General features: G+C 39.0%; 1 protein-coding gene across 7 annotated transcripts in view; it reads left to right on the top strand.

The window, feature by feature from the left end:
* The window catches only part of RANBP17 (RAN binding protein 17), a 447,403-nt gene that overhangs the window by 404,769 nt on the left and 26,030 nt on the right, over positions 1 to 16,604 (top strand). For all 7 annotated transcript variants that reach the window (XM_032158613.2, XM_058440137.1, XM_058440138.1 and 4 more), the window contains one exon: positions 7,260 to 7,426. In XM_032158613.2, the coding sequence (XP_032014504.1) occupies positions 7,260 to 7,426 (167 nt within the window). The remainder of the gene's footprint in view (positions 1 to 7,259; positions 7,427 to 16,604) is intronic.

Genomic DNA, 16,604 nt, shown 5'->3' on the forward strand with positions numbered 1-16,604 from the left:
AAAAAAAAAATACTAGAAGAAAACCTAGGGAAAACTCTTCTGAACATTGATCTAGGCAAAAAAATTATGACAAAGACCTCCAAAACACAGCAACAAAAACAAAAATTAGACAAATGGGGCTTAATTAAACTAAAAACTTCTGAATCACAAAAGAAATAACCAACAGAGCAAACAGACAACCTGTTGAGTGGGAGAGAATATTTATAAACTATTCATCTAACAGGAGACCAATATCCAGAATATATAAGGAACTCAATTCAATAGGAAAAAACAAATAATTCTGGGCAAATGACGTGAATGACATTTATGCCCAGTCTTTAAAACTGGGCAAATGACATGAATAGACATTTCTCAAAAGAAGATATACAAACAGCCAAGATGTATGTGAAAAAATGTTCAACATCACTAATCATCAGAGAAATGCAAATCAAAACCACAGTGAGATACCATTTTACCCCTGTCAGAATGGCTATTATTAAAAAGACAAAAAAGAACAGATGTCGTAAAGGATGCAGAGAAAGGGAAACTCGTACACCGTTGGTGGGAATGTAGACTAATACAGCCACTAAGGAAAACAGTATGGAGATTTCTCAAAAAACTAAAAATAGAATTACTGTTCAATCCTACTACTGGGAGTATACCCAAAAGAAAATAAGACAGTATACCACAGGAATGCCTCACTCAAATGTTTATTACATCAGTATTCACAGTAGCAAAGACATAGAATCAACCTAAGTATCTATCAACAGATGAATGGATAAAAAAAATGTGGTATGTATACACAATGGAATACTGTTCAGCCATAAAAAAGAATGAAATAATGTCTTTTGTAGCAACATGGATGGAACTGGAGAAGTGAAATAAACCAGGCAAAGAAAGACAGATACCACATGTTCTCATTCATATGTGAGAGCTCAAAAATTTAATCATGCAGAGGTAGAGAATGGAAAGATAGATAACAAGGGTCAGACATGGTGGCTTACACCTGTAATCCCAGCACTTTGGGAGGCTGAGGTCAGTGGATCACTTGAGGTCAGGAGTTTGAGACCAGCCTGGCCGACATGGTGAAACCCCATCTCTACTAAAAGTACAGAAATTAACTGGGTGTGATGGTGGGCGCCTGTAATCCCAGCTACTCAGGAGGTTGCAGCAGGAGAATGGCTTGAACCTGAGAGGTGGAGGTTGCGATGAACCGAGATTGTGCCACAGCACTCCAGCCTGGGCAACAGAGCAAGACTCTGTCTCAAAAATAAATAAATAAGTATAAAATAAAAACAAAAATTAGGTCAGGCGCAGTGGCTCACACCTGTAATCCCAGTACTTTGGAAGGCCCAAGTGGACAGATTACTTGAGGTCAGGAGTTTGAGACCAGCCTGGCCAACATGCTGAAACCCTGTCTCTACTAAAAATACAAAAATTAGCCGGGCGTGGTGGCAGGCACCTGTAATCCCAGCTACTCGGGGAGGCTGAGGCAGGAGAATCACTTGAACCCGGGAGGTAGAGGTTGCAGTGAGCCGAGATCACGCCACTGCACTCCAGCCTGGGTGACAGAGTGAGACTCTGTCTCAAAAAAAAAAAAAAAAAAATTATCTGGGCATGGTGGCACACACACCTGTGGTGGCAGCTACTCAGGAGGCTGAAGTAAGAATAGCTTGAACCCAGGAGGCGGAGATTGCAGTGAGCCGAGATCACTGCACTTCACCCTGGGCAACAGAGCAAGACTCCATCTCAAAAAAAAGAAAAAGAGATAGATAACAGAGACGAAAGGGTGAGTGAGGGGCAAGGGAGAGGATGAAGAGAAGTAGGTTAAAAGGTACAAACATGGTAAGATGGAAGGAATAAATTCAATGTTTTATAGCAGAGTAGGGTGATTATAGTTAACAAAAATGTATTGTAGTCAGGTGACAGACACCCTAAGTACCATATATTGATCAGAAAGCATGATATAACAAAACTTCACATGTACACTATAAATTTGTACAAATTTAAAAAACAAAGTGGGGTGTTGGATAGAGAGTGTCTAAATGTAGACTGATGGAGGAAGGCCTCTAAGATTAGTCATAGCAGGGATGGATGCATTTCAAGCAGAAGTAAAGGGTAGCCTAAAAGCCTAAACAAGGAAAGGTAAGAGCAAGCAAAAAGTTGAACCAACTAGGAACTACTAGATCATTTCCCATGAAGTTCATTATTAATAAAACTTATATAAAGAATAAAAGAGGATATGTTGTTATTTTGGACACATTATTGAATTGAATGTCATGTGGTATGAATGTAATATGGGAGTGACACATTTAGGAAATATTTAGAACTTAGAGATTTTACACACTAGTTTCACCCATCACCCCCAAAAAAAAAGACAAAAAAAAAAAAACCCTAAAGACAGAAGAGAGCTTTGGTGTTTAAGGGATTGAAACAGCCAGGAAAACAAATGGGAAGGGAAAACCTTCTATGTGTTGGGTGCTGTGTTACAGTTTTTGCACTGTAACAACCAAACCTTACGAAGCGGGTAATATTAATCTCATTTTACAGAGGTGCACCTGAAGCTCAAGAAGTCAAACATCTAGGAAATAATAGATTCAAACCTAGACTCACCTATTTCCAAAACCACTGCCCCACCCAGATAGGCCTTTTGTCTCTGAAATTGCTCTTCAGACTATATTTTTCCAAGACCTTCATTCTCCTTTGTGTTGTGGTGACAAGTTTTGAGCTGAAGGCAGATTTCAGCTCAGCCTCATTTTTCCTGACTCTCAGTTAAGCAATTCTTTCCTGTACAGTTAACTTTTCAGCACAGCTTTCAATGATGGGTCTTAGTGAGCAGTAGGCTATTAATGATGCATGTGCTTCCTGTGGAGACTGGTTCCAGGAGAAGAGAAGCACTTGATTGTTTTCAGTGCCAAACAACAAGTTGCTACAGAGGACAAAATGCCTATTAGGCCTAAAAATTATTTCCAAAATTACAGATGTAATCCCTTTTAAAATATTTTAAATACCAAGAACTAGGACAAAATATGAAAATTCATGACTTCTGCCCGTCTTTTATGTCTGGAAAGTATCATTATTTGAATCTCACATAGTAGCTTGAGCTGCAAATAAAGAAAACCAATAGTTAAACATAGTCTTCAGCACCATTCATTCTGTTTTTGACCAAATGCCGTGTGATCCTTATGATTCCACACTTTAAAATCTACCTTGAAATAACATTTATCTTTTTCAAAGTCCTCAACCATAAATCAACCATAATGGAAGCTCTTCTTGCTTTTATTGCAAGGATATATGCTCCAATCTTCGTGTCTAAAGTGTTTACCTGGCTTTTTCACAGCTGACTCAGTAGATTGGAACCTTTTAATGCAACCTGCATGGCATGTGGTCACCAAATCTATGTGAAGTCTTTATAATTTTTATATGATTGATAGCATATTGCTCTTCACTGGTGAGGGAAACCATATCTGCTTCCTGCTTATCTTTGTAGATGTCAAGTTACTTAATCCATTTACTTTTGTGATTGGGACTTGAAATGTAGAAATATGAAGGAAAAGAGAAAAGCAACCAGGTTCAACGAGTCTGTGTTTGACTTTTAGGCCTAGACGTTTTCCATTTATACTATGCTACATCCCAGAATTGTAAAACCAAAGCTCCCTTTTCTACAAAGTAACCCAGTTAATACGGAGAGATGAAGAATAAATTAACTAATCAATCAGTTATTGATTAATCAATCAAATGCCATGTCTTTAGAAGGGAAAACTCTATTTTTGGCTTTTATTATTTTTAATTGACACATGATAATTTTATATATTTATGGAGTACCATGTGATATTTGATATAGGTATACACTGTGTAATGACCATTTAGGGTATCCATCACTGCAAACATTAATCATTTGTTTGTGTTGGGAACATTCAAAATCTGCTCTTTCAGCTACTCGAAAATATATAACAAATTGTCCATTATAGTCACCTTATTAGTGCTACAGAACACTACAACTTATTCCTCTTATCTGGGTATACTTTTGTATCCATTAACCAACCTTTGGAAAAGGTCCTTTCTTAAAAGCTTTGTAGTTGCACAGTTTTCCAAAACTATGGTCCACGGCTGTCTTTTAGACCTCCATTCAACCCCTCATCCCTCATGATCCTGTATTACCTACCGTTTTCCTCTGTGTTAAATGCATATGACTGTATTTCAAAACTTGCCCCAAAACTTCCCTCTTTCTATTTTCCATGACATTTCTCTCTAAAATGATAAATGTGAGCTTTTAAACTGTAGTGTTTTATCAATGCTGGGTATTATTACTAAACACAACTTAAGACTTCTAAGAAAACTTTCTGGGGTTAGCTTTAGCTACTCATTCTTTAATTAATTCTGCTGATATTTCACCTGTAATCCATGTCAGGCATACATATGTCTCAGAACCTCAGAGATGAATAAGATGAATGAGAAACTACTCCCTTAGGAAGTTTATAATCTGCTTCCCAACCCTACTCTTTTAGTCTCCTTCTCCTCTTCTGAGTCTACCTGTTCACCATTTTAATTGTTGCTCTTGTTAACTGTTTCTCTTACTAATCATAAACTCCCAGGGATCATGTGCAAATGTTGTTGTTAGCCAAAAAATGTGGGCGGTGTCATGCTGATTCAAAACCATGGACTTCTGATAAGCAACTTAATCTCTAAGCTTCAGTTTTCTCATTTAAAATGCAAATTATACTTACTATACAAAGTGGTTGTTAGAAGTAAATGAGATAATAATTTTAGTGTACAAAGGAGATAATAAATTGTTGCTCTATCACTTACTTGTCAATAACACCTCCATTAACCTTTCATATTAAATGTAAATGTCGCACTCCACTATTGGATGCCCTCAGGTAAGATCCTCAACCTGCTCTGTCGGCCTTCTCTTACATCTCTACACATTCTCTCTCTGAAACCAAAAGTTCTACTTCTTGAATATACCCTTCTCTTTTTACCATGAGGCAAACCAGTAGTTACTGCCGTGTTTTGAGTGCCCATTGTGATTCAAGAAGCTGTTTTAGCCTGGACATGGTAGCACACGTCTATAATCCCAGCACTTTGGGAGGCTGAGGCTGGCAGATCACTTGAGCTCAGGAGTTCAAGACCAGCCTGAGCAACATGCAAAACCCTATCTCTACAAAAAATACAAAAAGTAACCAGGCATGGTGGTGCACACCTACAGTCCCAGCTACTTGGGAGGCTGAGGTGGGAGGATCACTTGAGCTCAGGAGGTCAAGGCTACAGTGAGCCAAGATCACACCACTGCACTTCAGCCTTGGTGACAGGGTGAGAACTTGTCTCAACAACAACAGAAAGGTGTTTGGTGCTTACATATATTTTTGCTTATTACCTAGTTTTAATGTAGTGGTTAAGAATACAGATCCAGAAAAAACAAATGTCATATGTTCCCATTGATAAGTGGGAGCTAAGCTATGAGGACGCAAATGCATGAGAATGATACAGTGGACTTTGGGGACTCAGGTAGAAGGAAGGTAGGGGGGGTGAAGGATAAAAGACTACACAATGGGTAGAGTGTACACTGCTTGGGTGATGGGTGCACCAGAATCTCAGAAACTACCCCTAAGGAACTTATTCATGTAACCAAAAACCACCTATTCCCCAAAAATTATTGAAAAAAAATACAATAAAATTTTCAAAAAGAGTACAGATCCAGAGTCCAACTCCTTATTTATTTGTTTATTTTTATTTTATTTTATTTTATTTTATTTTTTTGAGATGGAGTCTCGCTCTGTCGCCCAGGCTGAATGGAGTGCAGTGGCACAATCTCGGCTCACTGCAAGCTCCGCCTCCCGGGTTCACACCATTCTCCTGCCTCAGCCTCTCCGAGTAGCTGGGACTACAGGCGCCCGCCACCATGCCCGGCTAATTTTTTTGTATTTTTAGTAGAGACGGGGTTTCATCGTGGTCTCGATCTCCTGACCTCGTGATCCGCCCGCCTCAGCCTCCCAAAGTGCTGGGATTACAAGCGTGAGCCACCACGCCCGGCCCCAACTCCTTATTTATTTTCATACCTTGGCTGTGCAGTCTTCTGGCTGTGTGACAATGGACAAGTCACCTAAGCTCCCTAAAACTCAGTGTCCTCACCTGTAAATGGATAATAACAGTAACTATTATAGTGCTGTATGAGAATTAAGAATAATAACATGTAAAGCAGTTAACACAGTAACTCATAGTAAGCTCTTAATAAATGTCAGCTATTTTTATTACTAATGAACTTCTTTTCATTTTCTTCTCATTCAACTCTGCAAGGTCTTTTATAAATGGTGAAAAAAAGTGAAGTAGCTCTTTCAGATCAGCAACACAGAAAGTAATTGGCAAAGATAGGACTTGAAACCAGAACTGTCTGGCTCCAAAATCCGTATCTTTCCCACCACACTGTTGCCTTGTGCTAATCCCTCTACCTGAAAAGTATCCTTCCTTATGTCTAATTGGAATAATCTTTTGAAACCCTATCAGGTGCTGCCTCCTTCACCAAACTCTCCTTGATCCCCATCTAAATGTGATCCCTCTCTCAAAATCCTCAATTTGTCATTTTTACACAGCATTATGCTACAGTGATTTGCACACTAAACCATGAGTTCTTTGACACCAGGATGAGGTTAGACCACTGTTTCCCATAAAACAGAGCACTTTGCACTAAGTAGACACTTAATAAACAGTCACTTGAACTGAAAAGAGGTTGTTAAGGTCGCAGATGGAAAAATCTGCCTAATCTATCCAGGAATTATTTATTTATGTGTCTCTAGGTCAGGCCCTATAATAGATACTGGGTTCAAAGAGTTATATAAGACAAATTCCTGGCTGGATACGGTGGCTCACGCCTGTAATCCCAGCACCTTGGGAGGCCAAGGCGGGTGAATCACCTGAGGTCAGGAGTTTGTGATCAGCCTGGCCAACATGGAGAAACCCCATCTCTACTAGAAATACAAAAATTAGCCGGGTGTGGTGGCAGGCACCTGTAATCTCAGCTACTCAGGAGGCTGAAGCAGGAGAATCGCTTGAACCCAAGAGGCAGAGGTTGCAGTGAGCCGAGATCACGCCATTGCACTCTAGCCTGGGTGACAATAATGAAACTCTGTCTCAAAAAAACAAATTCCTGCCCTCAAAGAACTTGCAATTTGATAAAAGCACTTTGAAACCAGAAAGTAATTATTTTTAATGGAGCCATTAGATAATCAAATGGAGCAAATACTTAAGTAATGCAAATGAATTCTTATTTACTATTTGTACAGATACAGTTGTCTCCTCCAGCTGCTGTACCAGTTTAGACTACATCGTCACCTACCTCTTCAAGCACATAGCAAAAGAGGGCAAGAAGCCACTTCGATGCAGAGAGGCTACCCAGGCTGGTCAGAGACTATTACATTTTATGCAGCAAAACCCAGATGTCCTGCAGCAGGTAACTGGTGGTTGATCACCTAGAAACAAATGTTCCTAGAAGCCATACCTGGCCCCGAATTTATCTTAGAGCAGCTGGTCTTGCCAAGACTTTTTACACTGGTAAAAAAAAATAAAAAATAAAAAATAAAAAAATATATATATATATATTGTCTGGGAATATTTTCCCTGAAAGTGGGGGGAAACCACAGGCCCTAGGATTACCCACCCTGAAGAAATACCTGGGTTGTTCATCTCACCTCAGTGGAGCTAGAATTCAAAAAGAGGATAGTTTTTCCAGAGGCTTGAGAAAAATTAGACAAAACCGGAACTGCAGACAGTCAGCCTCTGATTTCTCTCCTGGTGTCTCTGATAATGTCATCTTAAGTTTGCCTTATGAATATTCTGGTATATTGGGAAACTACAATTTGCTGGGCTCCTAGTATATGCCAGGCAGCTTGCTAGGAATTTCTCATTGATCATATCATAGTTGCTATTTTTCCCATTTTAAAATGAGAAATCTTGGTTCAGATAGGTTAGGTAATATATTCAATAACATCTAACTAATAAGTAATAAAACCACTTTTTTTTATTTTCTAATGTATTTTCTAACTAATGGGTTAGGTCCAAGTTTAATACCATTTTAAAAAACTCACTTGTGCAAATAATAGTAACGGCATGCATAAGAAATGAATATTGCAAGATGCAGTACCTGTAGTACCAGCTGCTCCAGAGGCAGAGGCAGGAGGATTGCTTGAGCCCAGAAGTTCAAGACCAGCCTGGGCAACATAGCAAGACCCCAGCTCTAAAAAAGAAGATTTAGGCCGGGCATGGTGGTCACGCCTGTAATCCCAGCATTTTGAGAGGCCAAGGCAGGCAGATCACGAGGTCAGGAGTTCAAGACCAGCTTGACCAATATGGTGAAACCCCGTCTCTACTAAAAATACAAAAATTAGCCAGGCGTGGTGGCGCTCACCTGTAGTCCCAGCTAGTCGGGATGCTGAGGCAGGAGAATCGCTTGAACCCGGGAGGCAGAGGTTGCAGTGAGCTGCGATCACACCACTGCATTCCAGCCTGGATGACAGAGCAAAACAAAAAACAAAATTTAAAAATTTTTTAAAAAACATACATGCCAAAATTTTCAAAAAAGAACAATACCTTTGTATATCATGATATTTTTTTTTTTTTGTAGAGAAGGGGTTTTGCTACGTTGCCAGGCTAGTTTTGAACTCCTGAGCACAAACAGTCCTCCCACCTCAGCCTCCCAAGGTGATGGGATTACAGGTGTGAGCCACTGTGCCTAGCCCCATCATTATATTTTCTAATTTCACTAAATTTGGAAAGTATCTTCATCCTGTTTTCAGTTGTTTTCTTTTGCCAAATTACATCCATAATAGTTTGTAATTTGCAAATGTAAACACATCAATAGTGTGTTGCTGTATGACCGTTAGCTAGCAAATAAGTTGCCTGCAATCATCAGAAAATGTCGGCCGGGCACAGGGACTCACGCCTGTAATATCAGCACTTTGGGAGGCCAAGGCAGGTGGAACATGAGGTCAGGAGTTCGAGAACAGCCTGGCCAATATGGTGAAACCCTGTCTCTACTAAAAATACAAAAATTAGCTGGGCATGGTGGTGTGTGCCTGTGTTCCCAGCTATGTGGGAGGCTGAGGCAGGAGAATTGCTTGAACCTGGGAAGCAGAGGTTGCAGTGAGTGAGATCACACCACTGCACTCCAGCCTGGCGACAGAGACTCCATCTCAAAAAAAAAGAAAAAGAAAGGCCGGGCGCGGTGGCTCACGCTTGTAATCCCAGCACTTTGGGAGGCCGAGGCGGGCGGATCACGAGGTCGGGAGATCGAGACCACGGTGAAACCCCGTCTCTAATAAAAATACAAAAAAATTAGCTGGGCGTGGTGGCGGGCGCCTGTAGTCCCAGCTACTCGGAGAGGCTGAGGCAGGAGAATTGCTTGAACGCGGGAGGCGGAGCTTGCAGTGAGCCGAGATTGCGCCACTGCACTCCAGCCTAGGCCACAGAGCGAGACTCCGTCTCAAAAAAAAAAAAGAAAAAAGAAAAAGAAAAAGAAAATGTCACTCTATATCAGTAAATGATGAAAATAGAATGAGACAGCTATGAAAGAGGGTTCCTTCCTGGCTGTCATTTTTTGCTAATATTTAAATGAAATTACGTAAACTTTATTTGTGGTAATGTTTCAGTTAACCAATTATTTTCCAGGAATAATGGGTGTCATTCATATTTTGTGTAACTAGGCAAAGGGCTGTAAACCTATAATTATTTGGTGTGACCCTGGAACTGTTACAACATGTTGGTAATACAAAGGAAAAAGGAAGGTATCTCACATTTAGTGAGAATTTATTATGTGCCAGGTGCAAGAGCTATTAAGATTCATGAGACATAATTTCTCTCCTTACAAAATTTCTTGCCATGGGACAAAGAGACAAGTAACTCACCAGTTATTTGATCATTTCATTAATATAGTGATGACAACGAAAGTGAAATACATGGGGAGGGAAAGTGAAATACATGGGGAGGGAGTATTGTCAGAGAAGTCTCCTCATTTAGACCCCACAGCAACCCTGAAAAGTGGATATCGGCATCCCCATTTTACAGATGAATAAATTGAGATACAGAGAGATCAACTGGAAAGTGGTAGAGTTGGAATTAGAAGCAAGGTCTGTTTGACTCAAAAGCCCAAGTTCTTACTACTCACACCATTCGTATTCAAGGTGAGGATAATATCTCAGCTTCACCTGGAATGGCTTTTCAAAAGATACATGCTATCAAAATGTCAGCGTGTCTCCTCCCTCCCCACCCCACCCCACCCCACCCCACCCCAATGCAGTAGCCACTGGTACTGTGGGAGTGTGTCACAGCCCTCATGTGTTTTGCATGAAGAAGGTTGAGGATCACTGACTTACAGCATGTCCCCACTGGAAAAAAAAAAAAAAATTCATGGATTGGCTAGGAATCAGACCCAGCCTTTACCCCACCATTGCAAGGGACAAGTCTGCCACCAAATCACTCCTGCCAGCACTCAGCCATAATCACAGTATTGTCCCATAAACTTTGGCAGAAACTTTTAAGTTGGTAGAAAATTTTAGCACAAATCAATAGGCTATAGCCCTAGACAAAATACCATATCATATTTTGCAAAGCAAGTAATGTGGTTGGGCAGGAGACAAATCAAGTTTGTCTTTACTCAGAATTAGCATGCATTTGTTGGTTTAAGTAATTTCTGTGTGTTAATAGTACTTGGTAATCCTTCACTTTATAGCATATGACTAAGTAGTGATATATCTTTATTAACAGTGGAATACATTCTATTTATTTGGAATGTAGGCTTTCAGATAGCATTTTAAACATTAATGACTGGGCTCTGGTAGTCAGCATAAATATGATTTGCATTAGCACTAGGTTATATCATCTTGAGTGCCTCTGATGTCAGCTATTAGGTATAGTAATATCTGACATCATCTCCTTAGGTCACTGACAACTTTGACCTCTATTCTTATGCACAGTTTCTGTCGTCTCAAAAGCTCTTTTGAATTGATTTGAAATTTTGACTCTTCCCTTTATGAGGCAGTAAAATTGATAATTATTCAGATGGGAACAGAGCGCTGAGTGAAAAATCAATTCCACCCGCTCTCTGCTGCGTATAAAATTACTTCTGAGTCGGCTGGACTGAACGGATGGCTAGAGTAAAAGCAGCAGGCAGGAGTAGTGGGAAGAATTAGCTGGACAGAACTAATAGCCTGAAGGGATGGACTTGAAAAAGAGGGAGTGGGCCAGTTGGGGGTTATTATTAGCAGGGATGGGTCCCATTGATCATCTGTTTACATCAGCTTTCCAAGACCTTATAAATCAGCCCTGAAGAGCAGCAGAACCCAAGATTCAGCCTGTTACCAGTGGGATTTTGTATTGGATTATTTTCATTTTCACACTCAGATGAAAAGTGAGCCATTGATTATTCATTGGTTGCCCATTAAATGCTGTTTTTAATAGATGATTTGCCTATCACAGAAGGTAATGAACAAGGTTGCTGCTTTATAACTTGAGGTTTCAGTTTTCAAGGCATCTGTGTCGGTTAAGTAGTGCCTAACCCTATTAAAAGGAATGGATTACAAATTGCTTAACAGTGCTGAAAAACTAGACCCTAATGACTAATTGTGCTTAGAGTTTAGAGAGGGTTTGTCAGCTCTTTAAACTAAACTGATGCAATGATACTGCAATTATTTACTAGTTTGAACTGTTTTTTCCCCCAACCTGGGCCTATTTTGCTGGAAGCATAATTGCATGAGGAATGTTAATTCCAAATTGCAAAAGTTATCTCCTCAAGCTTCCATAGTAAAGGAAGCCTGAACCCCGACATAAAGGTTTTCCAACATCCTTACAGGCCTTTCCATTTGTATATGGCAGCCTGGGAAAGATATTTTATGTGCCTCTCACCTGGAATTGTGTTTATTATTCTCTGCTCTGTGGCTTTAGAGCTTCAAAATGTTTTAAAATGTTCTCCAAATAAGCCATTTTTCATATTTTGCAAACAACTCTAACTTTGCAAGCATTAAAATTTAGTCCGTATGAAGATCCATTGTAAGTGAATCTATTTGAAATAAAAACGATTGCGTCACCAGCGTTGCTTTGACCTAACAATTGAGAAAAACCCAGTTTACGTAAATTAAGGCAGAAAATTCCCCAAGCATTTTTATGTTATTAGAAGGATAAACTAAAAATTTAAGGAGAGACCAACCGTAACAGTGATCAGATTACTAATTACTACTGATTAGTAGCAGACAAGACACTGATCTGCTACAATAATTCGGAAGACAACATTTCTATGTGAAATTTTTTCAGTTTCATCACTGGTCAGTAAGTATTTGTATCTATAACACATAGTTATAGATACATAGCATTCATTTCATTATATCACGGTGAAAGATTTTGCCCAAATTAGGTAATGAAAGGGTGTGTTTTATATAATTAGAGGGGCATCTCAGAGATGTAATTCTTTTTTTTTTTTTTTGAGACGGAGTCTCGCTGTGTCACCCAGGCTGGAGTGCAGTGGCGCAGTCTCGGCTCACTGCAAGCTCCGCCTCCCGGGTTCACGCCATTCTCCTGCCTCAGCCTCTCCGAGTAGCTGGGACTACAGGCACCCGCCACCACGCCCGGCTAATTTTTTTGTATTTTTAGTAGAGACGGGGTTTCGCCATGGTCTCGATCTCCTGACCTCGTGATCCACCCGCCTCGGCCTCCCAAAGTGCTGGAATTACAAGCGTGAGCCACCGCGCCCGGCCTCAGAGATGTAATTCTTTATGAGATTATTAGAATAAGATGCTGATCCTGAAAGCTTCTCTAAATCAGAATTCCAGTTAAAACCAATTGCTCTAGAAAGAGTAGCACCTTCCACAGAAATTAACAAGAACTATTATGCAATTAATTTGTTAAGAGGGTATTTTTAGCAATTATAGTCTTGAAAACCTTAATATATTGCATAGAGGAATTAGAGCAGTTAGGGTTGAATTCATCTTACTTTTGTCTATTTATCTATTTTGCTCAAGTCAACTGTACTGAAATCCAAAAGAAATTCTAATTGTGATTTTCTTTCTCTCCCTTTTCTCCCTCCTTTTTATGTTATTTGTTTTTTTTTATTTTTTTATTTTTTGCTAACATGGCATTTAACTACAAATTGTGAAGAGCTGTCAGGAGCTATAAAAATCATACTTCAGTAGGGACTTAAGCTGAAAGAACATTCACCCTTTTCCTCAATCAGTCAGTCAATCAATGAAAATTGCTTTTGTATAGTGCTCTTCATGACATGCATCCCAAAGTGAATTACAGCAAAAGGGAGATCATCTGCTCTTTTTTCATTTCTGTGTTTAGACTGAAATGATATTGCTCAACATTTTGACATACTATACAAGACATCTTTCATACTTAAGATTCCATTCCATAATACTAAGTAGGAGAAAATGCAGTCGCATATTTAACTGATGTTGAGATTTTGGCCTACAGGAACCTTAGCAAGACTCTTACAGTCAAAAACACTTAAGCAGATGAAACACAGTCATATCTCTTGTCCTCTTAAAAAGAATAGTCAGATTTTCTAATGTTAATAAAGACATTTCTAGTGATCCTTAAATAAAAAGTATGCTCTTTATGTAACCCATTAGCTCTCTCTGGTTGATTTACAACTTTATTCTCTATAATACAGTAGTATATTGATACCAAAAACAAGCTGAAAGAACATTCACAACTGGATCGGGTAATAACGGATTTTAAAAGTTTAAAGGAAGCCAGGGATATGTCATTAGACACTGAAATTGGAAAATAGGAACTCAAATTTCATAACAGAATTTTTGCACATGGTGCTACAATCTTGGTTTTAACAGCAATCGATGCATATATTATGTATATACATAGTGGGAAGAAAAATAATATTGGCAAAATGTAAGTGCTTCTATTCACAATAGCACATGGAATCAACCTAAATGCCCATCAGTGGTCAACAGGATAGAGAAAATGTGGTACATATATACACCATGGAGTACTACACAGCCATCAAAAAGAAAGAGATCATGTCCTTTGCAGCAACATGGATGTAGCTGGAGGCTATTATCCTAAGCGAACTAACGCAGAAACAGAAAACTAAATACAGCATGTTCTCACTTATAAGTGGGAGCTAAACATTAAGTACACATGGACATGAAGGGAACAACAAATACTGGGGCCTACTTGAGAGTGGAGAGTTGGAGGAGGGTGAAGATCAAACAACTACTTATTGGGGGTACTGTGCTTATTACCTGCGTGACAAAGTAATCTGTACACCAGACCCCTGTGACATGCAGTTTACCTATATAACAAACCTGTACATGTATCCTGAACCTAAAATAAAAGCTTTAAAATTTAGAAATTTAAGAAATAAATTTTTTCAAATGTAAGTGCTTACTATGTGCAAGCACTAGCTTAACCTACTTACATATGCATTATCTGGTTTAATCATGACAGTATCTTTGTGAAGATGTAGTATTATCATTACCATTTTACAGATATAGAAACTGAGGCACAAAAAAATTAGGAAACTTTCCCAAGGTCACAAAGTCAGTAACTGGAAGAACTAAAATTTTAGCTGAAACCTGTTTAACTCTGGGGTTCACATGCTTAAACACAAAGCTATCTCTGTTCCTTTGTTTAGTGGCTTCTAATCTAAAGTACGTATGTTTTGAGCACATAAAATGAGGCAAGTTGAGCTTCCAGTAAGCCCCACTGGGGCCATCCTTAAGGTAGACTGGTTCAAAGCAGTCATTCTATACCCCAGCATTATACTACAGCCAGGACAAAACAGATGGGCAGTGACCCAAAGAGGCAGCGGGCAAGGGAGAAGGAAGTGGCTTTGCCAGCTGCTGCAGAAAAAGCCCTGTGGCTCCCACCACCACCAAGACAGAACTCACCAAGCTTCCGCTTTCTTACTCTATACCCACACCCATTCATTAATTTTATAGCCAGGTGTTGAAGGTATATAATTTAGTAGGACATGGAGTCTTGAGAAGGTCAGAATCTAGTCGTACAGCTGTGTTATAATGTCTTTTGTGACTTTTCTTTAATGCCTCCGAGGTAGCTCTTGAGGTTTAACCTGGTTTTTCTAGGACAGAATCAATATGGCAGCTGTGAAATGATGATAGGGAAGCAACATGTGCTTTGCATCTCTCTCCCATATCCAGCACATCTCTATTCATTGTCCTTATTTCACCACTGATTCATCAGCATAGAATGCCATTTTTAACCTCTTTCTGGTTGTAAACTGCTGTTTTCTAAAGGAAATTTCTGCTGTTGAGTACGGTTAACTCTATCAGTGGTCATTCTTAAGGTCTGAATCTACACCTGAGTTCCTTTGAGCCTCCTTCTCACTTTCCTACCCATTATAACTATACCAGGTGTCACAAACTGATATGCCTATAGGGCCAAGAAGCAGAAAACCTGAATGAGGTAGACATGAAGGAATCCTCAAGTTGAGTGCACATCTCTGTCTAAAGGGGGCAGCCTCAGCACACCTCCAGCTAATTGTTGCCTTATAAGAAGGTCAGACCCAGTGTTGCCAGATACATTGAAATTTCTCCCTTGAAGAACAGCCAGAAATTCAGATTTTTAAATGTGGCCACTGATTGAAAATTAAAAAAAAAAAAAAAACATAGAAACACTTGGCAGGCCAACACTGTATGCCTGGATACCAGCTTTCCACTTCTGTAGTATACAATCTTAAGGAATTTCAGAACTAAGATCTCCCAATGCATGATACCTTGTATTTCTCACAGCCAACCCATAGAGCACTGCTACGGTGATATTTTTATTTCAATCTGGTTTTTTGCTAACTTCTGAAGCATACTTTTTTGGTTAGTTTTAAAAGGATGTAGTTATTTTGATTTTACTTAATCTGGGGCTTTGGGGGTTATTAATTTATTTTGCTCTTGCTTTTACTTTTACTATACTTGTCTACTGGAACTTAAAGGGGCCATTTTATCACTTTTGGGTTACATCTTTGCACACAAGGAATACAATAAACAGGTGATGAAATGAAACTCACATAATACTTTTCAAACTTCCTTTTTCTTCAAAATAGCCAGGTTTGTTTGAGATAAAAATAAAGTTTAGTTTGATCGTGTGTGTGTGTGTGTGTGTGTGTGTGTGTGTGTGTGTGTGTGTGTACAAAATCTAACTACTAAGGATCAAAATAAAATAAGAGGTCTGGGACTGGACAAAAGTATCTAGGTAACAACCAGGTAATAAAAGTCCAAAAGAGAGTAAACCTCTTAAGAATGAAAAATTTGTGACCGTTGCCTCAAGAGAGCAGTTTAGAAAGTTAATGCTTATAATTTTAAAAATAGAGAAACACTAGTTTTTTTAATATTAAGATGACATTTTACCTGTGATGTTATGAAAGTACTTATCTATCTTTACAAGAATGATCTAGTCCAGATCCTTTGTTATTAACCATATCTTTGCCATTTTAATTTAATTTTTATTATAGAAATATTTGATGAATGACTATTTCAATGGTAACAAAATTGGTATTTTAAAAAAGAAAAAACAATTAAAAATATATTTGTTATTGATCTATAAGTCATCAAATTAACATTGTAGCCATAAGAATACATATTTATAGAGTGATTTTTTCTCCCTCAAAGATC

This window comes from Hylobates moloch, unplaced genomic scaffold (assembly GCF_009828535.3).
Source record: "Hylobates moloch isolate HMO894 unplaced genomic scaffold, HMol_V3 SCAFFOLD_6, whole genome shotgun sequence".
Taxonomy (NCBI): Eukaryota; Metazoa; Chordata; class Mammalia; order Primates; family Hylobatidae; genus Hylobates; species Hylobates moloch.